At 43.2% G+C, this 23,705-nt stretch overlaps 1 protein-coding gene across 1 annotated transcript in view; it reads right to left on the reverse strand.

Annotated features, from left to right (window-relative positions):
- Window positions 1-21,228, reverse strand: part of Slc4a5 (solute carrier family 4 member 5) — a 79,863-nt gene extending 58,635 nt beyond the window's left edge. The window contains exons 1-3 of the mRNA XM_026397413.1: window positions 21,209-21,228; window positions 18,497-18,693; window positions 8,410-8,539 (exon numbers count right to left, since the gene is read on the reverse strand). Coding sequence (XP_026253198.1) covers window positions 8,410-8,462 — 53 coding nt within the window. The 5' untranslated portion in view covers window positions 8,463-8,539; window positions 18,497-18,693; window positions 21,209-21,228. The remainder of the gene's footprint in view (window positions 1-8,409; window positions 8,540-18,496; window positions 18,694-21,208) is intronic.
- Between the last annotated feature and the right edge of the window lie 2,477 nt (window positions 21,229-23,705).

Consider the following 23,705-nt stretch of genomic DNA (forward strand, 5'->3'; position numbering starts at 1 on the left):
ACTGCCTTCCCAGTTTGAACCAAACTGTAATTAAATTCATTTTTTCCTTCTTATGTAATTTTTTATTCTGATGTGGACAAATCAGTTCATGGGAAGGAACCCTAGTAGGGCCTCTGGCCAGGGATGCCAGGAACACTTTGAGAACAAATTCCTACCTTACTGATTTTAATTCTTCTATAGGACCTAATACAACATTCCCTCATTTGTTTTCAGAATGAACGAAGAGCAGTATAGATAAGACAAACTTTCCAAAGTTCTACCAGACCCACTGGTAGAGCTTCTACCTTTCCACTGCTCTGGGGATTAATGGAGTACTACCACGACATCAGATCTCCATAGACAAATACAGGGTGTGATTCCTCCAAGAGCTGCATGAATTTGCAAAATTCCACCACCTGAACTCTCAAGAGCAACTTGAAGCATCCTGAAAGTCCTGGTTGGCATTCGATGCATTCACTGTGGCCAAAAAATTGGTCATATTAAGTGCATATCTTTACTACTAAGTTTTAAAGGTCTATTTGAGGTATCTTCTCTGCCTATCATCCATGGAGATGTTTTTCCCAGGACATGGATAGTCCTCCCCATACCCTCCCATAATTTTAATCTGGGCCACAGTGATGGGACAGTCAAAGTTGGGCAGATCAATCTCTGAAGAATTTGGAACTGGGAATAAGGAACAGGCATCCACTGTGGGAGGATCCCTTGAGTAGATGTAAACATGGAGGCTGAGGTTGGCCAAAGACAGAAGAAACCAGATGCAGAGGATAAACAAAAAGTCCTGAGAGAAGTAGAGAAAGAGGGCAAGCACTGGAGAGATCACTGCCCCTGTGTGCTATGAGGTTAGTCCAGCATAAGTTAGCTGTGTGGGAGTCAGTTACTTGCAGCCTAAAATGTCCTAACAATGACAGTGACATTGCTCTCCTCCTTGGGCATCACTCACTGTTTCTCTGAGATCACTTGAGTTTAGCTACAGGAACTAAGACATGGGCATCAAGACAGGAACATTTGACTTGAGTATAAAATACTGTTGCTGAAGGATTTTCAGGGGACTGTTTCTCTGGCCTCTGGCTATGTGACAATTCTAACTCTGATAAGGTGGGAGACACAGGCACCCAAATCAGTGTGTAGGCGTTGTTTTCATCCTAAATCGTACGAACCAACAGCATAAAGATATTTTTGAGACAGCAAGAGAAATTTGGTTCTAAATATCCACACACATTAAGGAATTATTCTCAATTTTGTTAGGAGAGATAATGGCATTGTGGTTATATTTATATCAGAAGTCTGATTTTTGTAGAGATACATACTGAAATGTTCACAACACCTGGGATTATCTTTAAAATGCTCTAGCAAAATAAAGCAACAAAACCAAATTCCTAAGAGCAAACAAAAAAGGTAGTGGAGATGAATAAATATTAATCACTGATAAAGCTGAGTGATAAATACATGAGGATTTATTATATTATTCTCTCTACTTTTTGTGGTTGAGATGTTCCATAAAAAGAAATATGTACATATGGCTTTGGATGGATGGATGGATAGATATAGATAGATAGATAGATAGATAGATATATAGATAGATAGATGATAGATAGATAGATAGATAGATAGATAGATAGATAAAATAGGCAGGAAAATTAAATGGAGGTTTTGGCATGCAAGTGGTCTGATGGTAGGTTCCTCCCCTCATGACAACTGCCACTGAAGGAACTGTCCAAGTATGCCTCTGGTTGTGTCATCCACCTGCTAGCCACCCTCCAGGGTTTCTGAGGGGCTGCCAGTCAGTCACACTTCATCTAGGATGAAGATGTGAATGGTCTAGTCTCTCCTCACTTAATTAGACTTCCTATAACACTTACTTGCCAACTAATTCAATCTTACCATACTGAGCAACCATGTGTGGCCTGTGTCACTGCTTGGCTGTCACCTTAGTCGTGGACTGGTGCTTCCCCAGCCTGTCTGCAGGACTTTGGATCTTCTTGTGTGGCCCTGTCTTAAGCTCTGCTAACTGTATGTGATCACTAAGTCCCTGGGGGAACAAGAGTGCCTTGATAACCCCTATTTTGTGTACACACAGCTAGCAGATGAGGGCCCTGGCTGGAACCCAGGGCCTCTCAGGCCACAGGCATTCTTTTACCTGGGATTTGATCCAAGTTTAGATTTATTTTTCTTCTTCCCTTCATCCTCTTTTCTTTCTCACCAGGGATTGAACCCAGGGGCACTTAACCACTGAGCCACATCCTAGCCCTTTTTTATTTTTTATTTTAAGACAGGGCCTCACTAAATTGCTGAGACTGGCTTTTAACTTTCAATCCTCCTGCCTCAGCCTCCTGAGCCGCTGGGATTAACAGGCATGCACCACTGTGCTTGGCTCAGATTTATTTTTAAAAATCCCTGCTAGCCTAGCATAAGCCTCAGGTGTTAGTGTTTAGTGAAGAAAGAGGGAAGGAACCAAGTTAGATATTGGATATAAAAGCAGCTTGGTTATGGCAAATAGCATGATAATTCAGACCAGTAGGTCAGCCGAAGATGGAAATCAAGTAGCCTTCAAAAGGCTTTCATCTGACTGCAAATCTCCATGCATGACTCCGTTACAATGAAACCGGACAGCCATGGCCGTGGGGCTGGACCTGCTTCCCTGGCTCAGGTATACCAGCAATCCATCTGCTCTTCTACTTCCCTCTCCTCAAACCAAAGTCTAGCCCACAGTTCTCTCAACTCACTGCAAGGAGCCCCTCCACCTGCTCCCAGGACCTGACTCCATCCAGTTGCCCTTTTAAACAACTCTCTTCTGGTCTCTTCCCATCAGCATTAAGTATGTTCAAATCTAGCATCCTCTAAAAAACAAACAAACAAACAAACAAACAAACAAACCTCTCTTGAGCTCATGCTTATGTCTCCAGAGACTTCTTTTGTTCCTGCCCTTCACAGACAGACATCTTGGCAGAACTGTCTAGCTGAACCACCTTCTCCTTCTGTCTCTCTTCTCAACCCACTGCTGTCTGGCTTTTGCCACCTGAGACTGCTCTCCATGCTCTACCCTCTGTATACTCTACAGTTCCTCCCCTCCTTGTGGGCCCCTCTTTCCATTTTTAATATCTCACTGCCATTGGTTTTCAAGAGAAAGCCCCTACTCTTTCCCCTTCTAGCTCTCAGTTTTCTCCCTCTCAGGCTTCATTCTCTCTCTCTACCCATCCTGAAAGTCTGGGGCTCTGTCCTGGGCTCTCTTGTCACTTCACAGACCCTGGGGGTAACCCTAGACTTTTCTATGATTTGATTTCCATCTAGATCTGATGCTTCCCAGTTCTCTGCCTCTGTACTGAACTCCAGACCTCAATGTCCATATGATGACCTGCTAGACAACCCCATTTAGAGTTTCCTCAAACATAACTTGTACAAGATAGAACTCATCATCAACCAGGCCCCCAAACAAACAAAACTGCCCAACACGTTAAAACCTTACTACTCTTTATGTTTCCTAAACTACTACCAGGAGGTACCCATTTGCTCAGACTGAAAATCTGGGCATTTCCCTTGACTATCCTTCTCCCTCATATGCCACATGTCACTAAGTCCTTCCAACCCTATGTTTCAAGTTCTATCTCAAGTACATCCCTTCTCTCTATCCCCATTGCCAACATCTTGGTCCAGGGTTTCATTATCTCTTCCCTGGATCAGCCTCCTAGCCAAGTCTTGCTTCCTTTTACCATTCTCCACACTAAAGTCAGATAATCTCTCTCACATACATACGCAATTCTGCCCCTTTCCTAACTAAAACCCATCAGTGGCCCTCTAGGTCTCTCAGCTTCAAGTTCAAACTCCACAGCATGGTGTGCATAGGACTTGCATGATCAGTCTCTGCCCCTTGTTTTCTAGTCCAGCCACAGGGAACTTCTGTCTGTTCCTCTATGTGTCTGCTTATCCTGGCCTAGGAGCCTCTTCTCCCTTTGCTGACCTCTCTTACTAACTCTGATCCATCCTTAAGTTCTCAGTGGGAACACCTCTTCCTCCCAGAAGCCTTCCTCAGCCCCTCCTGCTTGAGTTAGATGTACCTATGCTGTGCATTCACAGCACCCCCCCCCCTTACCAGAACCTACTTATTTCCCTGGGTATCCAAAAGAGTCCAAAAGAGCAAGGCTGGCATTGCCCTGGCCATTTTTCTTTCTCTAGCATCAGGCCCAGGGCTTGCAGATAGTAAGCAGTTAGTAAACATTACCCAAATGAATGAATAAAGTTTGTTGACTTCTGCACTGGGAGCTCTCAGCTGTCTGCTCTGCTTTAATGTAGGGCCCTATAAGGTTGATTATGGAGCAGGTGGTGGGGTGAGACACTGGAAGGCAGGAGATGCATTCTGCCCCACACTGAGAGGCAAAAATGATCCTAAGAGGGCATTACACAAGATCTTGAATGGAAACAGATTCAGAGTTGAGACAGGAAGTACAGGCTTTCTCCTCTATCCTGTATGGAGTGAAAAAGCATCTCTGCCTACGTGTGGAGAACTGTACAGGGCTTTTGAAAATGTACTGCTCTGGTTTGGCCCAACTAAGCTGACCCACTTCTCATGCACTTCTTTCTGCTCTTTTGTTGTCATTGTAGAATGTTCTTAGTACTTATGTATCTCATAAGAGCCTTCTGGCAAGTTCACGCTCTTGGTCTGCTCAGAGCTAAGGCCAGCACAGCTTGGATTTGGAATTTGCTTTCAGAGCTCTTAGAAGGCATTAAGCTCTGGTTATTTCTGAGTAACCCCAAAGGGCCCTCCTTTCTTGGGTGGGTTCCAACCCCTTCCCATCCCTACCCTTACAATCAGGCAGAGGTGGGCTTGATACAGGAAGGAATTCTGGGCAAACTGTTTACTCAGGGTGAGGACTTCACCCCCACCCCACCTGATCCAGCCCTCCCTTTAGGCAAGGTCATTATCAGCAAAAGGCAAGCTACATTTCTCTCATGGGAATGCTAAAGAGAGAGTTAATAAAAATCTATCTTATTAACAGCCTGACCTACCAGCATTGATCACATTAGAAATGACGCGGCACACACAGTCCCCATTATGTGCACGGGGCAAGGCTCAGCCGAGCTCAAAAAGCCACTTAAACCCATGCAGGAGTGACTCCTTCAAGGGCCTGAAACATCCCCCAAACTAATAACCCCGACAAAGCACCGCCAGGGAAAATTCCTTGCGGATTTGAGATTTTCACTCTTTTAATCTCCTAACTCAATAAAGCAAACACTCCCTGCAACAAATTAAATACTTTTATTAAAGGGTTCCCTCCCCCACTCTCTTTGATGTGGATATTGTAGGACCCTGAGAGTCTTTGTGGGGGGATGTCTCCCACTCTCCATCATTGTCCTCTGTTACTCCAAGGAGGCCCAGAATTGACTATAATTTTCTAATTCTTGGATTCTGCATACTTCTGAGAACTCTGGCTTCCCGGAGGTGGGTCCCAGAGTCTGCTAGCTCAAGGAAATGCTTCCTATTCTTTTGATAGTGTAATAGGCTCCAAATAGGTCTGACTCCAGCCCCTCTTCTCTCACAGTTTTCTGGGCGGAGGACCCAGACAAGTGGTCCAGACCACAGTGAGCCTTTTAGCCAATGGTCAAACCCTTCTGACTTCACTGGGCGTTTGCTGGTCATACCTTGAAAAGTTAGCTGGAGAGATGATTACAGGAGGATGGGGCAGAAGTAGAAAAAGGGAGTCAGGTCGGGAGGCCCTCAGGTGTTCTCCACTGCCTCCAAGTTGGCCCTCAGCCAGTCCCCTCTGGGATCTGCCTGGAATTGTTTTCAGCCATTTATACTTCTGGTCACCACTCTCTTTTCAGCATGGGTTTGAGCCAACTATATTGAGGCCCTTCCAGGGTCTCCTCAGATGCTGTCCTCAGAAAGTTTGCCTTGCAGAAAAACCCACCATCTTGCAGATGGTACCTGCCAGAACACTTTATAGTTTAAGAGGAGCCTCTTAGAACATTCTCATCTACAGTTTATATCAGTTTCAATGCTTGGTCTGTGGTGCTGGGGGCACTATGCATACAAACAGGAAGAATAGAAACAGGCAACAATAGGGTCTCTGAGAGCCCTGAAGCCTTCTCAGCAAGGGCTCATGGGTATGTGATAGTCCCACAGAGTGGGTGTGATCCTTTCGGGCAATTATTCCTGGGGTGGGGGATGTTCTGAGTGCAGAGCTTGCCCAGGGTGGGGAGAAGGCACCCTCTATTTTCTAGATCTCTGAAAGACACTTTTCTCACTCTGCATCCACTTTGAGCAGAAGAGACACATGCACAGGGCTTCAGGCTTTGGCCCCAGGCCCTCACAGCCACAATAATCTAGGTTGGGCACTGGTCATTTGAAATATCCTGCCCCCTCTTGTCAACTCTGGATAGATGGAGTTCTAGGGTTGCTGGGCTCAGCAGCTGTTCCCATTTATCTCTAATTCTAATATTAAATTGCCTTTAGACCTGTGTCCTCCTCTGAAGTCAAAATAGAATCCCTAGAAGTTGGAGAGGGGCAGGGAAGTGACTGAGAAAATAAGGAAAACCCAACAAAGTGTCTAAGCCCTCAAGCCGGGGAGTCAGACAGGCCTGGGCTAGAATCCAGACTCAGCCACCTGTGTGCTCTGACCCTTGGCAAGCTGCTTGTCCTTCTTCACCCCCCCCATCCTATCAATAAAACAGGAAATAGTTTCCATTTCATCAGGGTCACTGTGCAGCTTGAATGAGATGAGACTGTGAATCATTCAGCAGGTAAGAGTTCAATGAATAGGCTCCTGGTACTGCACACAGGGCTGGGCCCAGCTGTGGAGCAGGGATTCATTCCTCCGGAGGCCTGTGGGGACTTGCTAGTCCAGTGTGGCCTTTCTCCAATTGCCCCTGCAGAAGAAGTTGAGCAGGGAATCCCAAGGATGTTGAAATCTGCTGCTTCTCACTGCACAGCAACTGCCTAGGCCACTGAGGAAGGTGGGTGAGGGAAGAGCCCAGGCTACAGTTGGAGAGAGCTGTCAGGCCCTGGGTATCACGGTGGCCGCCACACATAGCCAGTCCTGGGCACAGCTGGGAGCTAGTTCATGCATTCTCAACAGGACACTATGGCCTTCCAGGAGGGAAAAACCGGTTTTTAAGAGAATGAAAAAAAAAAAAAATGGTAGCTGACACTAACCATTAGTGATTTGCCGTACTCCAGAGCTCAAATATGACCAACATTATTCCTTAATATTTAATGTCTCTCATTAGAAATAAACTAAAGTTTAATTAATAAAGTTAATTAAAATTATTTTCCCTCCAGGGGGAGGAGGGGTATATTCAGACTCTCTCTCTCACACACACACACACACACACACACACACACACATACACACACACGATTGAAAAACATCAGGAAAGACTATCTTTCAGACCCTCTTCACATTCCTCCCATTGTCCCTCCTGCTGCTCTTATCATTTCCTTCCCTTTTCTTGGGCTTTTTGGAGTATGTGACACTGTTGACCAGGCCAGTTCAATTCAGGGGCCACTCAGTGGCAGGCAGCGGAGACATGGGCAGCACTAACCACTCCTTACTCTGACCCTCCCTCGGCTCCTGTGACTCCACCAAGCACTTCCCCTCCAGCCCTCCAGGTCTCCTATTCTCTCTCCTTCCCCTGTATCTAAAGCTCTTTCTGCACCCCCTCTTTCCTCATGGCTCCACCTCTGTTGCTCATTCTACTTGTTCAGCCCAAAATGCTATACCACATCTTTTTTTTATTTTCCCCAGCAGCCCACTAGACCTTTCCATCTGGATTTTCCCTGCTACTCACAGAGATTCCATCATCCCAATAAATGAACTCTTCACAGTACCTGTGAGGTTTTGGGTACCTTGTTGCCCCTACTCCAGTATGGGTCCCATTCCCACAAGAACCTCTAGAGGCTCTGGCCTATAGAAACAATTTATTGCTGGGGGAAAGAAAGGTCAGAATTTTTGCAGCCAGTACCCACCACACCCCCAGCTCCTACTTTACAAAATGAATTTTACAATCATTCTGTGTATAGCACACATTCTCCTTCCTCCAGGAAGCCCCCGCCCCACCCCCACCATAGCTGCTTGGGAGTTTCCCTTCTGCAGCATACACTTTCAGCCATTTGATATTACCATTAAAGAATATATGTTCTTTTATTATTCTTTCAAGGTCTCATGGGTGACTGTCCTATCTTCCCGCTTTTTATTTCTTTAAGGATAAAAACAAGTTTCTGTTTGCTCTTTAATATCCAATACAATTGTGTCCCCAAAGGATGAAAGGCAAGAGAGTATGTGTGGTCCAGAAAGTTCCCTGGCAGACTCAAGATGCAAGGTGTCACTCCCACTGGGAGGGTCAGCCCAACTGAGTCCCTGGGGAATACTGCAGTGGGAAGCCACCCTCTATTTCCCTCCTGGGGCTCCACCTCACCTGGCTGACTCCTTCCACTCCATCTGGTCCCCGTCATGTTGCAGAGTGTCCATCTCTGTGAAGAGAGTGGGGTTGGGAGCCTCATCTTCCTCCCCCAGGATGTCCTGGAGCTGCTCAGCAGCTGGAGACCCTGAAAAGGAAGGGTGGGAGGGTGTGCTGAGTGCCCTGTGGAAGGCAGGAGGGCTACAAGACCAACAGAAATGGGGCAAGAAGGCTGGGTTGAGGCTCAGCGGTATGACACTTGCCTAGCATGTGTGAGGCACTGGGTTCGATCCTCAGCACCACATAAAAATGAACAAATAAAATAAAGATATTGTATTCATCTACAACTAAAAACATGATAGAAAAAGAAATGGGGCAGGAGTCAAAGGAAAAAGAAAAGTATGTCCTGATTTAGTAAAACTAAGTCTAGCTTCTGGATGAAGCTGAATTCACATTACTTTGGTTGGATGTGGGTGAGATAAGGATTTGGTCTGTATTTAGACTCAAGAGTCTGGTGGTTGAACAGTGGAGAAGGATGGAAAATAGCCAAAGTCAGGACAGCAGCAAGAACCAAGAACAGAATAGAAAAGTGAAATATGCTCTAACCCAAATTGATCCTAACAAACCCAGGAGGGTCTTTTTTCCAAAACTGACTGGTTTGACCAACTCTTTCAGGAGCTGACTACCTCCTGGAAGGTGATCATTAAGAGGTAGTTAGCTATGCAAAAGAACATGTTTGCACCAGTGTGCCACGTGGGCCACTTTCTTCATTGGCAAGGTGGGCGTGTTTCTTGAGTGCCCAGCCTGATCCCCAGTGGATCACTGGAAATTGCCATCTGAGTGTCTCCTCAAAGCTCAGTGACCCTATATTGAACATGCACCCTTCCCAAACATTCCTTCCTTCCTTCCTTCCTTCCTTCCTTCCTTCCTTCCTTCCTTCCTTCCTTCCTTCCTTCCTATATTTAGGAAGCCTATTATGTGCTAGGCATTGTTCTAGGTATTGGACTATATTGCTGTGAAAAGACCCAAGTGTCTTTGCTGTCTTATGCTTCTGTTCTAGTGGCAGAAACAGATAATAAATGAGTAAACAAACCCATAAATGACCTTTTCAGTTAATAATACGAGTTCTGAAAAACAAAACATGACCAGGGAAGCTAAAGGAGATAGAAAGGTCATGAAAGGCATTTGAATTATGATTTAAAAGATGAAAGTGAGCCACTTACACACATCTGGAAGAAGAGCATTCTGGATGTTCCAGACACCCTGAGATAGGAATGTGCCAGTCTGTGTGGCTGGAACATGGTGAGCAAGTGGGAGAGAAGAATAGCATGATGTGGAAGTGGTGAGCAATGCCTTGGCTAAAGGCATCTCTGTCCCCTCCAATGCACAGGCTAGATACCCTAGGGTTCTCATCACCTCACCTGTCTTTCCCTTATCTCCACTTCCACATTAGAATTTTCAAGATATATCCACTCCTCCTCAACCCCATTGACCTGTCCTGATCCAATCTCCCATCAACTGCCTCCCAACCTCATCACCCTCTCCTTCCTTCCAGTCTCTCATACCCTCAGTCTATCATTACATTCTGCCCTCACTCATTTCTCAGCAGGCCCCCCCATGGTCAGTAATTTCAACTATTTTCTCATCACATCTTTGACTTGATTCTCTCTTGACTTGCTGATAAAACCAGCCAGTCAAGGCCCAAACAAGAATTCATTGACCTGTTCTTCTCTGCAAAGGTGTCTGAGGTTTCCAGGGGGAGGCAAAGTGCACAATGGACTTCTAATCTACGCAGACCTGGGCACGAATCTCAGAGTTGTCACTTATTCATGGGTAAATTCAGTCTAAGTGAACAGGGTTGTGGGGAGAAGGAAATCATTTAAGGAGAATAAAATACCTGACACAGGGCTTAAGATGAAAAAGATGAAAGTGAGCCACTTTCACAGGTGCTTACCTCCCCTCACTGCCAACCCCAGACCTCAGGTACATGAGCCCTGCTGTAGAAACCACTCAACAGTGCAAATGGAGAGGTCTACCCTCAGCAGGTCTCAAGTGCAGCCACCTCCCACTCATCCCCATCAGCTCCCCTCCCTGTACCCTTCTTACCCTCGATGCTATTCCTAACCTTTGCTCCTCTCTTTAAGCTTCTTGATTCATCTTCTACCCCACTTCACCAAGAAAATAAAGGCTATCAGGCATGAAATCCATCAAGAGTCTTCTCTTTAGTCCTTCTGTGTCCTCACTCCTACTGCCATCCATCTTTGAACAAAAGGAATCCTTCCTCTTGACTAATCTGACTCTCTCTGCCTTCCATCATCTCCTGCTCCTATCATTGCAGTAGCCACCCTCTGTCCCACTGACTCTGGTTGCAAGGTGTCACCATGGCCCAAGTAGCAACAGAGTTTGTTTTTAACACATTTCAAACATGTTCATGTAGTAGATTCCTGAGAGTCACAGTGCTCTTTGGGTAGTACTTTAGAATATCATGCATGAGTTCAAAATAATTTTACTAGCAGAAAATATTACTTATCTGTATGTAGATCAAAGTACCTCATTTATTTATGTTGATTTTATTTCTAAAAGTTTCTATTATTGTTTTTAATTTATTTCCTTTTCATTGGCTTATTGATTGCTGACACTTGCTGGCAGTCACAAGATTTAAGGAAATTTTATAGAAGAAAACCAACAACTGAGAAAACTCTATTTTTTCTTCAAATTGGGAGAAGACTATGACTGTTTGCTTCTAGGGACCACACACCAATTCTCCATGGGATCAGAGTTTAATAATTACTCTTCTTTTGGCAATGCTGGGGTTGGAATCTAGAGCCTCACATTAATACTCTATCACTGAGCCACATCCCCAACCCTCAATAATTACTCTTAAAATGTAGATTTGATTATGTTACCATCCAGCGGAAAAACTTTCACCAGCTCTCACTGCCTAAAGCCTAAGTTTCGAGATAAGACTCAAAACATTTCTTGTGATCTGGCCCTGACCTGTCTGTCTTTCTAGGTTCTGGTGTGTCCCTTACCAAGCCATTCTGGATCCCAGCAACCCTGGATACCAGCTGTCCTGACCCCAGCTCTTGCTGATCCCAGCCATACCAGAGCACACATGGTTCTCTGAAGAGGAGGGCAAGCCAACCCTTGAGACTCTGTGCCTACTACTCCATAACTCTGGAGTCCCCTTCCCCCTTCAAAGCCATGAAGAAAGCAAATAAATGGAATGACCATGGAGAGATGACGTGGGGCAGAGGGCAGGAGGCCTGAATCAACCCTGAATGGGGCATTACCTGCTCCCTGGAATAGCCGAGTGCTGGAGTCTCCGGCTGTCGGTGCTGCCTCTGACCCCAGCCTGTTTTTCCTGCTGTCACCCTGGCCACTGCCTCCACAAGTCCTGTTCTTCACACAACAAACTCACTTTTGTTTCCAGTTAAGCAGCTGGAGAGATGTAGTGGGAGGTAGAGAAGTAAGAGGAGGAGGAGGAGGAGGAGGAGGAGGAGGAGGAGGAGGAGGAGGAGAAGGAGGAGAAGGAGGAGGAGGAGACAGCAAAGGAGGAGAAAGAATGTGTGAAAGAAGACTGGAGTGATGGAGAGAGAGGGCTATATGTAGAGAGAACAGAGATGTGGTAAGTGTGAAAGAGATTATGAGAAATTATGTGAGAAACACTACATTGAAAGTGAATTAAAGATATAGTATGTGAGAGAGAGAAGAGAAGAAGAGAGAGGGAGATCTCAGGTACACTGGAAAAAAGGGCTGAGTGGCTGCAGTGGAAACTAGCAAGAAGCTGTTCCCTACAGTAGCAGGGTTGGGCGGCGGCTAAGGACCTTCGAGAGGACTGGCAGAGCTGCCCCTCCCTCTCCCAGCGTGCCCTTCCTCCTTTCCTGGAAGCTCCAGGACAGCCCAGGCCCCTCTCCTCAGACTCCTTTATAAAGGCCCTGGTAGGATTTGCCTTGAGACTCCTGGGGCCTCCTTAAGAGCCCCTGCCTAGGGTAAGTTGTCTGGAGAGTGGCGTGGCAGGACCTTGGGGTGGAGGTAGGGTGCTGGAAGAAGATGTTTGCTGTGGGGGCTCAACCTTTCACAGCAAGCAATGTTTCTTCCATAGCATTGCATATAACTGCTTTCTCTCCTTTCCCAACTTTAAATGCAAACTCTGGGTCTTCTTCCTGTTTGACCATGTGAGACAAAAGTTCTTATTATGTGGGTGTTTTCTGAGAGCCCATGGTTGGTGGGAACGGGTCACTTCAGGGTGTGTGGTGAACCCCACTGGGGAATTATTTTGCTCCTCTGAGAAACTCCTAATCTCCTGGGTTTAGTTCAGCAAGTGCTTACTGAGTACTTAGAATAAGCCAAGGTTGATTAGAGGTCACTGAGTGGTGGCAGCTCCAAGAAGCTACAAACATTGAATTTCACTAAGTCTTAGAGCTGAGAGGGAGCTGAAGGATGCTGTGTCCAAACACTTCATTTCACAGATTAGAAAACTGACACTCACTTTACACCACAGAAGGGCCCCCAGGCTTCAGTGCAGGGTCTGGGGGAGAGGGAGCCCACACTTTCTGACATCTTCCACTCCACATTGCCCCATTGACTGGTACTATTGACTACATGTTCATACCTAAGTCTTGAAAATCTGACATGCCCATTATAAAGCTGAAAAAACAGAGGCAGAGAGTGAGGGCCATGTGTTGAATGCTGGGCTCCAAGCAAAGCCTCCATCACATAGACCTCTGTAGCAAGCCTCCCAGGAGTTTCTGCCCTCGTGGGAAGTGAGTGGCTGGGCTCCCCTGAGGGTCCTGGGCCCCACAGCTTGCACTGCACTGTGGCTGAGGTTGGCCCAGTCCCTCCTAAGTGCTGCAGAGCAGCCACTGCAGGTCACACCAAATCAGGTGGCCTCAAAACCTGAAAAAGAGATTACCAAGGATGCCAGAATGATCCTCTCTGTTAACATCAGCCAAGACCTGGGTTCAACACTTTACACTAATTACTAGTGGTAGGATCTTGGTAAGGCACTCAACTCTCCGAGCCTTAGTTTTCCCATTCATAAAATGGGAATAATTATGCCTACTATCTGGGTTGTTGGAGAGTAAAGGAGATTATATATATAATGTAGCTAGCATAGTGCTTGGAATACAACACTCAATACATGATGTTGCTATTATTGCTGTATCCAGGAGGTGTGACCCTTCCTCCCTTATTACCAGTCACCAGCCTGACCTCTCTGAGCATTCCAAGGGCTCAGTCTTTTCCAGTTTCTAAACACCCCTGTCCTTCCCCTGCTTTGATGCCCCTCCCTCCTGCCCACAGAAAGTTTAGTTTACCACAAGCTGGCCTACCTCATCAGGGTTTCTCTAATGCACTGCAGATCCCACATGCATACAGTAACTTACAAGTTCATCTGCATAATGAGAAATGCCACCTAGCCAACTATAAGAGTCACACAGCATGGGCACAAATGGAGGAATGAATTCAACAAGGAGTTACTGGGAGAAACACAAGCTCAGTGGAGATGAGTGTCAGGAAACAGAGTGGAGACTTCAACTCCTAGTAAAGACTCAGGAGGTATTTTTGACCTCCAGGAAGTCAGCATCAGGATTTCAGAGATTCATCTCTCTTAGGCTCCACATTAAATACTAAATAGTCAGCTCTAGAGGTCAGGGTTTGTCTTGTTCACATCACGTTGCTGGCCCCTGACATGGGGCTCACACAGCAAGGACACTCAATAAATATTTGCTGGGTGAGTGAATTTGACTGATTAACACTCATGAGCACATCAGCTGGGATTAGCTGCAGCAAGAAAGGAGCCAAGAACAAGGAAATGGAGCTGGGGGTTGAGCAGGGGGGTAGCAGGAGTTGCTTTGAGTGGCTTGAGGCCACGGAGTATTGGGGAGTGGGAGACAAAACCTGAGAGTGCTAAAGTCATTCTTGCCCATTGTATTAAGCAGGCCTCTCCCCATGCCCTAGGACTGAGGATTGGACCCAGGGGCACTTTACCACTGACCTACATCCCAGCCCTTTTTATGTTTTACTTTGAGACTGGGTCTCACTAGGTTGTCCCAGGCTGGCCTTGAATTTGCCATCCTCTTGTCTCAGCCTCCCGAGTAGCTAGGATTACAAGCATGTTAAGCACCACTACACCTGGCATGAAAGCCTTTGAGAGGGAACTTGGAGGCTCCCAGTACTAGTTTCATGGGCAAATTCTTTTCTCTGAAACTGTACATAAACTTCAAATATACTTTCTGAGAGAGGAAGAGGAGAGATTCCTCCCACTTGTGCATATGGGTCTATCTGTCCAGCCCGTGTCTTCCAGCTTCATAAGGATGAGTTGCTGGGAGCAGTTGTTGGGTAACACATGACCTATGCCCTTGGCCACAATTAATTGGATCAGGAGCAGTTAATTAATTGGACACCTGACCTAAGCCTGGAAATTTTGAACCAGGTCTCTGAGTTAGCTAGGCCTTTCCTAATGGTTCCTAGGAGAGAGAACATATAAACTGTAGTTAGCCTAGGGCACAAACAGGCAGAAAGGGCTGAGCTGCAGGGAAACAGGAATGAAGCAGACCTGGAGCTGAAGCAGAGGAGACCATGCAGCCCCAGAGAGAAATAATGAGAAGATGTCATATCCTCCGACCGGAGCCTGACTTTTCTGACTGTCTTGGGACTGTAAGAAACTCCTTTGCTGGGCTGGGGATGTGGCTCAAGCGGTAGCGCGCTTGCCTAGCATGCGTGCGGCCCGGGTTTGATCCTCAGCACCACATACAAACAAAGATGTTGTGCCTGCCGAAAACTAAAAATAAATATTAAAAAATTCTCTCTCTCTCTCTCTCTCTCTCTCTCTCTCTCTCTCTCTCTCTCTCTGTCTCTCACTCTCTCTTTAAAAAAAAAAAAGAAAGAAACTCCTTTGCTTTTACAATATAAGTGATTTCTCTTCCTCCCTCCCCTCTCTCTTTCTGTCTCTTCTTCCTTGCCTAATCCAGCTCAACTAGGTTTCTGATACTGTGATAAAATTACCTTCTCAATCATGAGTCTCCATATGTAAAATTCTAGGGTATGGAGAACCTTCTTGAAAACTGTAAGTCTAAGAGTTATAAAGAAATGCTGAGTCACTGTGATGAACTAGAACAAGAAGGTGTGGGGAATCAGTCAAAGAAAGTGGAGCAAAGCAGAGGCAGATTAAGCTCAAGGAAAGTCACCTTGGCCCTGGCTCTGAGGAAGGAAGAAAGCTCAGCTGGGTCAGGGGGATTGGGAGACACTGACATGTGCATGGCTAGTTTTTCAAAAAGGCTCATGCATGATCAGAAAGGTCTCAAGTATATTGGAGCAGGGGGACTTCTGCCAAAGCTCGCTGAGAAATTTAAACAAAGGATCTCTCAGCCTTTTTCTTCTGAGTCCCCCAGGTCACTGTGCTCCTCCAGTTTTAGAAAGGGTATCAACTTCGGTGTGAAATTAGAAAGACCCTGAGCATTTGTAGGAGACCCCACAGGGAAAAGAGAATGATGACACCCATCTTGCTGGTGTTCACCCACTCTGAGAGAACCAAAATGGTAGAAGGCAATTGAATGTTCCACATAATTCATAATTTAGGAAGTATAAAATGTCTCAGTCTTCCACTTGCATGTTGTTTTTATTATTTTGTTTTTGTGAATATGAATGCAATAAAGTAAAGATATTATCATTTAAAACCAACACAGTTGCTTCTTCTCCTTTCTAAGCCAAAAGGGAGCTCAGAAACCAAGCAACAAGGTACTGTGAGAAAACCCCAAAGCGCAGTGATGGTGGGCTAGGAAGCACCAAAAATATGGTAGAAGACTGAGATACTACAGAGCAAAGTGTCAAAGAACAAATTTTTGGTGGTCAGAGAATTTTTAACAATAGGGATACCTAGTTCAAGATTGTGCATCTCTGCAAGGTTCATGAATCCAAAACTTCCACAAAGCCTGCTGCTCACACATAGGCCTTAAATCACCAATTTAATGGAAACCAAAGAACGAAACTCCACAACTGAACTGTTGCTGAGGTGAAAGCAGTGAGCAGATACAGGAGGCAAAACATAGCAAGACTGAGCTCACAGGCATGAACTCAGAACCAGGATGATACTGAGACTAGAAGCCTCTGGAAACCCATAGACATTTAAGCAAAAGCATAGACCTCCCCAGGATGTGGATGAGGAGGCTGGAGTCCATTTTAGGTAACTCTCAAAAAATAAGTTTATTAAAACTTTATACTTATCAGAGTTTTCATTTGTTCACTTACAAACTAGGGTGCTCCACATGAGTTCTCCTTAAGGGGTTACTAACTCAGGGTTTTCTTCTAATAGAGTTTTTTTATTTTGCTTTTAGGAGAATAACTCTTGTGCTTGAGGAGGGAATGCTGTTTACAATGGTGATTACTAGAGATCCAGAGTTTAAGGCGTCAAATGACAAAAAGGATGAAGAATAAATACAAATGCATTTTCATGAAATCATAAGAAGAAATTATTTTCTCTTCAAAAGGGATCCTTACTTCATTCCAGCTTGGGAGACATGACCTGAAGTGTCCTGACCTACTAGGCTTTCCCATTCTCTCCCCTGTTCCATAGTCATGCCAGGGACCAGTCAATAATGCACACGGTATGTGTATTGGCCACAAAGGAAATGTATCTAATGAACAAATATACCAAAGGATTCCTTTGGTTCTCTCTCCTTTGGTTTCCAATTTAAACCAATGTTCCCTTAACTGGATCAGAAACCACCAAAGCAACCAAAACCCCACTGTTCATAGCCACTTTTGTGATATGGTGTGTTACCTCCTCCAAACCCTTTGAGCATAGAACATCAATTCTAAACTTCTTTCCTCTTCTCCAATTCAGAAGGGACTCAGCAGATTCAATTTTCAAAGGGCAACCTCACCCCTGAATGTAGGTGGGGGGCTCTGGGGGATGAGACCATATCAGTATGCTTTTGGCATCCAGAACTCACATGGGGAGCAGGAGGTCTGCCCACCAGGTTTGGTTTCTTCTTAGCCTCTAATGTTTCTACTCTTGAGTGTGTGTGTGTGTGTGTGTGTGTGTGTGTGTGTGTGTGTGTACTTATGCATGTGCATTTTTATGTGTGCATGTATATTTTAATCAGAGTACATCTCTTATTCTGGACTCTTTTAAAGGACTCCTCATTACTCCATCTTTAACACAGACATATTTACTCTGGAAAAGCCACAGGCCCCTGGTAGATTTGGTGCCAATGAGGAGTCTTATTTGGTATAGGAATCTGCATGATAGAGTGTGGCTCCAGTGACCTTTAGGAGGTGCATAGGTTTCCTACCGGGACACTAAGACACAGTCACTGATCTGAGACTCTTTTGAAAGTGTAGATGGTAAAACAAACTCATTTTGCCATGCTCAAGATGGTACAAATATATAGTAGAAACCAATTTAATACCATTGTTAGGTAGATTTAAGATGCTGAGGGTGAAATCATGTACCCAGAAACATTTTAAAGCCTAGAAAGAATCAAATGTCACAGCTATTCTCTAGGATTCTAATCCTTTTTTACTCCTTTAAAGATTAACAGTTTTCTTTCCACAGGAAGGAGCAAGATACTGACTTTTAATTAGCCCATAACTGATTTCTCCAGGAATAGAGAAAGGACTGGGGGTGGGGAGCTTGGTGGTCCTGGAAGAATGATTCTGAGGGGTCCCTATGATGCAAGATGACTGGACAATTCTGTCCCAACCCTTTACGTTCAATATATATAACAAGGAGTTAAATTGATTGAGTGCAACATCCCAGGCAAAATTCTCATGTTTGTTTTTGGTTCTTAAGACAACCGTGTAGTATTTAGGAATTTAGAGAGAAATAATTCCAAGAATTAAACCTTGACATACACATACCCATGTATGTGGAGGTTTCAAAATCCACATAGGGAGACATAGGGCTTCAGGCTGATTGTAAGCGTTCATGGGCACGGAGGCTGATCAGCAAGGGAAGCAGAGCAGTAGGGCCCCTGACAGTAAAGTTGAGCCACAAGGGCATTACCCACATTCTCCAGAGAATCTTCTCTGCCCTGCTGTGCCCCTCTGGACCCACTAGGAGGATGAATCCCCATAATATATGTGCCATCAAGGAACTCACGAGTCCTGCCGATAAAATCCACGCTGCCGTGCTGACTGCTTGTTCCTCTCCCTGGGTTGTTCAGTTGTTCCTGCTGTGGCTTGTCTGGCCGCAGTCCCCAACGAACTTTTTGTAGGCCTGAAAGATGTCCCTTCTGGTCACTTTTTCTTTGAGAGTAACGTGGGACTGGAAGCCCAATATGGATGGAAGGGCAGTCTATGAACACAGCACAAAAGAGAAGGGGATGCAGAATTACTAAACATTGGCATTTCTCCATAATATCCACTAGTTACAAAGAGATGGGGTCACAAAAGCAAAATGAAAGCCAAAGGGGTGCCTGGATGGGGCAAAAGTCCCAAGACTTAGGTTTGACAGAATTCCATTTCTGAACCACCTTAGTAGTTGCTAGAAGGAGTACCTTGTATGCTAGTATGTAACAAGTTTTTTTTTCTTTCACACATTATACATTGGCATTATATCATTGGATTCAAACTAAAAAGCTACTTCAGCAAAAGAAACAATCAGTGAGGTGAATAGAGAGCCAACAGAATGGGAGCAAATTTTTACCACACACACATCAGACAGAGCATTAATCTCTAGGGTATATAAAGAACTCAAAAAACTTAACACCAAAAAACAAATAACCCAATCAATAAATGGGCTAATGAAATGAGCAGACACTTCACAGAAGAACAACTACAATTGATCAACAAATTTATGAAAAAATTGCATTAGAGAAATGCAAATCAAAACCAATCTAAGATTTCATCTCACTGCAGTCAGAATGGCAAATATCAAGAATTTAAGCAACAGTGAGTGCTGGCAAGGGTGTGGGGGGAAAAGTACATTGATTCATTGCTGATGGGATTGCAAAATGGTACAACCATTTTGGAAAGCAGTATGGAGACTCCTTAGACAACTTGGTATGGAACCACTATTTGACCCAGCTATCCCACCCCTGTCTATAACCAAAGGACTTAAAATCAGCACACCACAGCAATGCAGCCACCTCAATGTTTGTAGCAGCTCAATTCTCAATAGCTAAACTATGGAAACAGCCTCGATGCCCTTCAATAGATGAATGGATAAAGAAACTGTGATACATATATACACGATGGAATACTACTCAGCTTTAAGGAAAAATGAAATCATGGCATTTACGGGTAAAAAATGGATGGAATTGGAGAATATCATGCTAAGCAGAGTAAGCCAATCCCAAAAAAACAAAGGCTGAATGTTTTCTCTGATAAGTGGATGCTGATCCATTACGGTGGAGGGCAGGGCAAGGGAAGAATGGAGGAACTTTGGATTGAGCCCGGGTGGGGAGAGGAGGGGGTATGTGAGGGGGGAAGATGATGGAACGAGATGGACATTATTACCCCTATGTATGGGTATGATTGCAGGAATGGTGTGACTCTACGTCACATACAATCAGAGAAATGAAAAATTGTACTCCATTTGTGTAAAAAAATAACATTAAATTAATAAAAAAAGAATGATACTTCCTTACAATGGGATATTATTCAGAGATAAACATAAATGAGCTACCAAACCATGAAAACACATGCATGAAATTTAAATGTATATTGCTAACTGAAAGAGCCAGTATGAAAGGCCACATGATGTATGACTCCAATTATTTGACATTTTCAAAAAGGCAAAATAATAGAGATAGTAGAAAAGAGACTTAGGGGAAGGGAGGAGAAGAATTAGTAGATGAAATGGGATTTTTATGGTAGTGAAGCTATTTCATATGATTCAGTAATGGTTTATAAGTGCATGTCATTATGCATTTATTAAAAGCCACAGAAGTATCTATGTACAACAGGAAGCGTGAACTTTGGACTATAGTTGATAATAATGTATCAATATTTATTTATTTATTGTAACAAATGTACCACACTAATGCAAGATGTTAACAATAGGGGAAACCATGTGGGGGTAGGGCTCGGGTAAAGGTGGGAGCAGGAAGGAATTCATAACTCTATAAATCTAAAACTGTACTAAGACTTTATTAATTATTTTTAAATTTGTTCACTAATTCAAGACAACTCTGATGTTAAACTAGTAACAGAATATGCCTCCTGAGAACTGAGGAATTCCAGCTGTCTCTGTTCACAGACTTACTGGGGGCAATGTGTATTATCCAGGGTTACATGGCAATTGGGCTTTTTGGCGGAATTCTGACTTAAGGTTTTGTTGACTTTGAGAAACCTAAATACACCCTTTTCTGGTAAAAAGTTTTTAGGTAAGCAATCTGTTTAGTTCTTGGTTGTTAGTTAAAAAAGAAAAAATGGCACTCAGTGGAATGCATGATTTCCAGTAACAACCAAAGAGGGTAGTTGGCATTTTGGACTGAGAAACTTGCTCCTGGATTACCTGTCAAAGCCATATCTGGTCATCAATGTTATAGACAAGCAAGAATGAGGAGATGGGAGTTCTGCTTGTTCTAATAAAATTGAGTAAATATCTCGACCATGAGTGCTGGTTCATACAATAAGACTATGTTTAGCTTTGTAACAACTTCCGTACTATCTTCCAAAGTGGTTATATCGTTTGCATTTCCACCAGCAATGGAAGAACATTCTTGTTACTCTGCAGCCTCATCAGCATTTGACATTGTCAAGGTTATTTGTTTTGGATTTTAGCCATTCTAACAAGAGCGTAGTGTTTTTGCTTTAATTTTCAATTCCCTAATGACATACAACCTTGAGTTTCTTTTTGTATATTTAGTTGACATTTGGGTATCTTCTTTGGTGAGGTGTCTGTTTGTTTTGCCCATTTAAAAATTGGGTTCTTTGGGCTGGGGATATAGCTCAGTTGGTAGAGTGCTTGCCTTGAAGGCACAAGGCCCTGGATTTGATCTCTAACACCATACAGACACACACACACACACATACACACACACACACACACACAAAGGGTTGTTTGTTTGCTTATTGTTCAGTTTTAAGAGTTCTCTGTATATTTTGGGATTCAAGTCTTTTACCAGAAATGTATTTTGCAAATATGTTTTCCTCATCTATGATTTTTTCCTTTCATTTTCTTAACAATGTCTTTCACAAAGAAGAAAATTTAATTTTAATAAAGTCTACTTTTTCATTTTTTGCTTTCACACATTGTACATTGGTATTGTATCTTAAAAACTGATTGCCAACTGTAAAGTCGCCTAGATTTTTTTTCCTATGCTATCATTCTATAAGTTTTATGGTTTTGAATTTCAGGTTTAAGATCCACTATGAATTAATTTGGCAAATTAATTTAGGTGTAAGGACTATGTCTAGATTCATTTTTTAAAATATGGAGGTCTAGTTCCAGCACCATTTGTTGAAAAGACTATCCTTTCTCCATTAAATTCTCTTTGCTTCTTTGTCGAAGATCAATTGACTATATTTTTCTGGGTCCATTTCTGGGCTGTCTCTTCTGTTCCATTGACCAAGTTGTCCATTCTTTTGCCAGTACTACACTGTCTTGACCATCAGAGCTTTATAGAAGGTCTTAAAGTTGGATAGTGTCATTTTATTCTTCTGCAGTATTGTGTTGGCTATTCTGGGCTTTTTATCTTACCCTATAAACTTTAGAATCAAATTTACCAGTATCCCAAATAGTAACTTGCTGGGACCTTTATTGAATCACGTTAGGAAATATGACACCTTAACAATATTGAATCTTCTTATCCCTGGAACATGAAATCTCTCTGTTTACTGAGATCTTTGACTTCTTTGATCAGTTTTACAATTTTCTTCATATGGATCCTGTATATATTTTGTTAGATTTATGCTTATGATTTTTTGGTGCTAATGCAAATGTTTTAAAGTTCAAATTGCAACAACTGGTATATGGGAAAGCAACTGACTTTGTTTATGAACTTTATAGCCTATGACCTTGCTATAATTACTTTTTGGTTTCAGAAGTCTTCTGGTCAATTCTTTGGCATTTTCTATTGCTATTATCATGATGTTTGATGTGATTACATTAATTGATTTTCAATTAGTAAACCAATCTTACTTATCTAGGATAAACCCCACTTGGTTATGGCATATAATACTTTTTATATATATTTTGAATTCAACTTGCTAATATTTAGCCTTTTTGCATATATGTTCATGGGAGATATTGGTCTGTTGTTTTCCATTTTCTTTTTTTAAAAAATATGTATTTTTTTAGTTATAGGTGGACACAATGTCTTTATTTTATATTTATGTGGTGCTGAGGATCGAACCCAGTGCCTCACACATGCTAGGTGAGCTCTCTACCTCTGAGCCACAATCCCAGCCCATTGTTTTCCATTTTCATAGTGTCATTATTTGGTTTTAGAATCAGGGTAACACTGTCTTCACAGAATAAGTCAGGAAATATTCTCTCTGCTTGTATTTTCTGAAGGAGGTTACAGAAGGTTGTATCATTTCTTCCTTTAAAGTTTGGTAGAATTTACTACTAACACCATCTGGGCCTGGTGCTTTCTTTTTAGAAAGTTGTTTATTATTGTTGTTGTTATTATTATTATTTGTTTCTTTAATAGGAATAACCTATTCAGATTACTTATTTCTCCATGTAAATTTTGGTAGCTTATGTCTTTCAAGGAATTAATTCAGTTCATCTAAATTATCAAATTTGTGTGCTTAGGAATATTCATAAATATCCCTTTAATATTTTTGTTTTTAGTACTGGGGAATTTAACCCAGGTACTTTACCACTGAGTTGTATCTCCAGCCCTTTTTATTTTTTATTTTGAGACAGGCTTTTGCTAAATTGCTTAGGGATTCACTAAGTCTCTGAGGGTGACTTTGAACTTGTGATCTTCCTGCCTCAGCCTCCTGAGTCACTGGGATTACAGGAGTTCATGATCACATCCAGCTTCTTTATTATCCTTTTAATGTCCATGGGATCAGTAGTGATGGCCCCTCTTTCATTTCTGATGCTAATAATATGTCTTCTCTCTCTGATTTATCATTTAATTCCAATGTGATATGAGAGCATAGTTTGCGTGACTTTTATTATTTTAAATTTGTTCAGTTATGTTTTATGGCCCAGATTTTGGTCCATCATGGTGAATGCTCCCTGGGAGCTTGAGAAGAATGTGCATTCTACTGTTGCTGGATGAAATGTTCTATAAATGTCAATGAAATCCAGTTGATTTGTGGTGCTGTTCAGTTCAACTATATATTTACTGAATTTCTGCCTCCTGTATCTGTCACTTACTGATAGAGGATACTGAAGTTCACAACTA

Source organism: Urocitellus parryii, chromosome 12, assembly GCF_045843805.1.
Source record: "Urocitellus parryii isolate mUroPar1 chromosome 12, mUroPar1.hap1, whole genome shotgun sequence".
In the NCBI taxonomy this organism is placed as follows: Eukaryota; Metazoa; Chordata; class Mammalia; order Rodentia; family Sciuridae; genus Urocitellus; species Urocitellus parryii.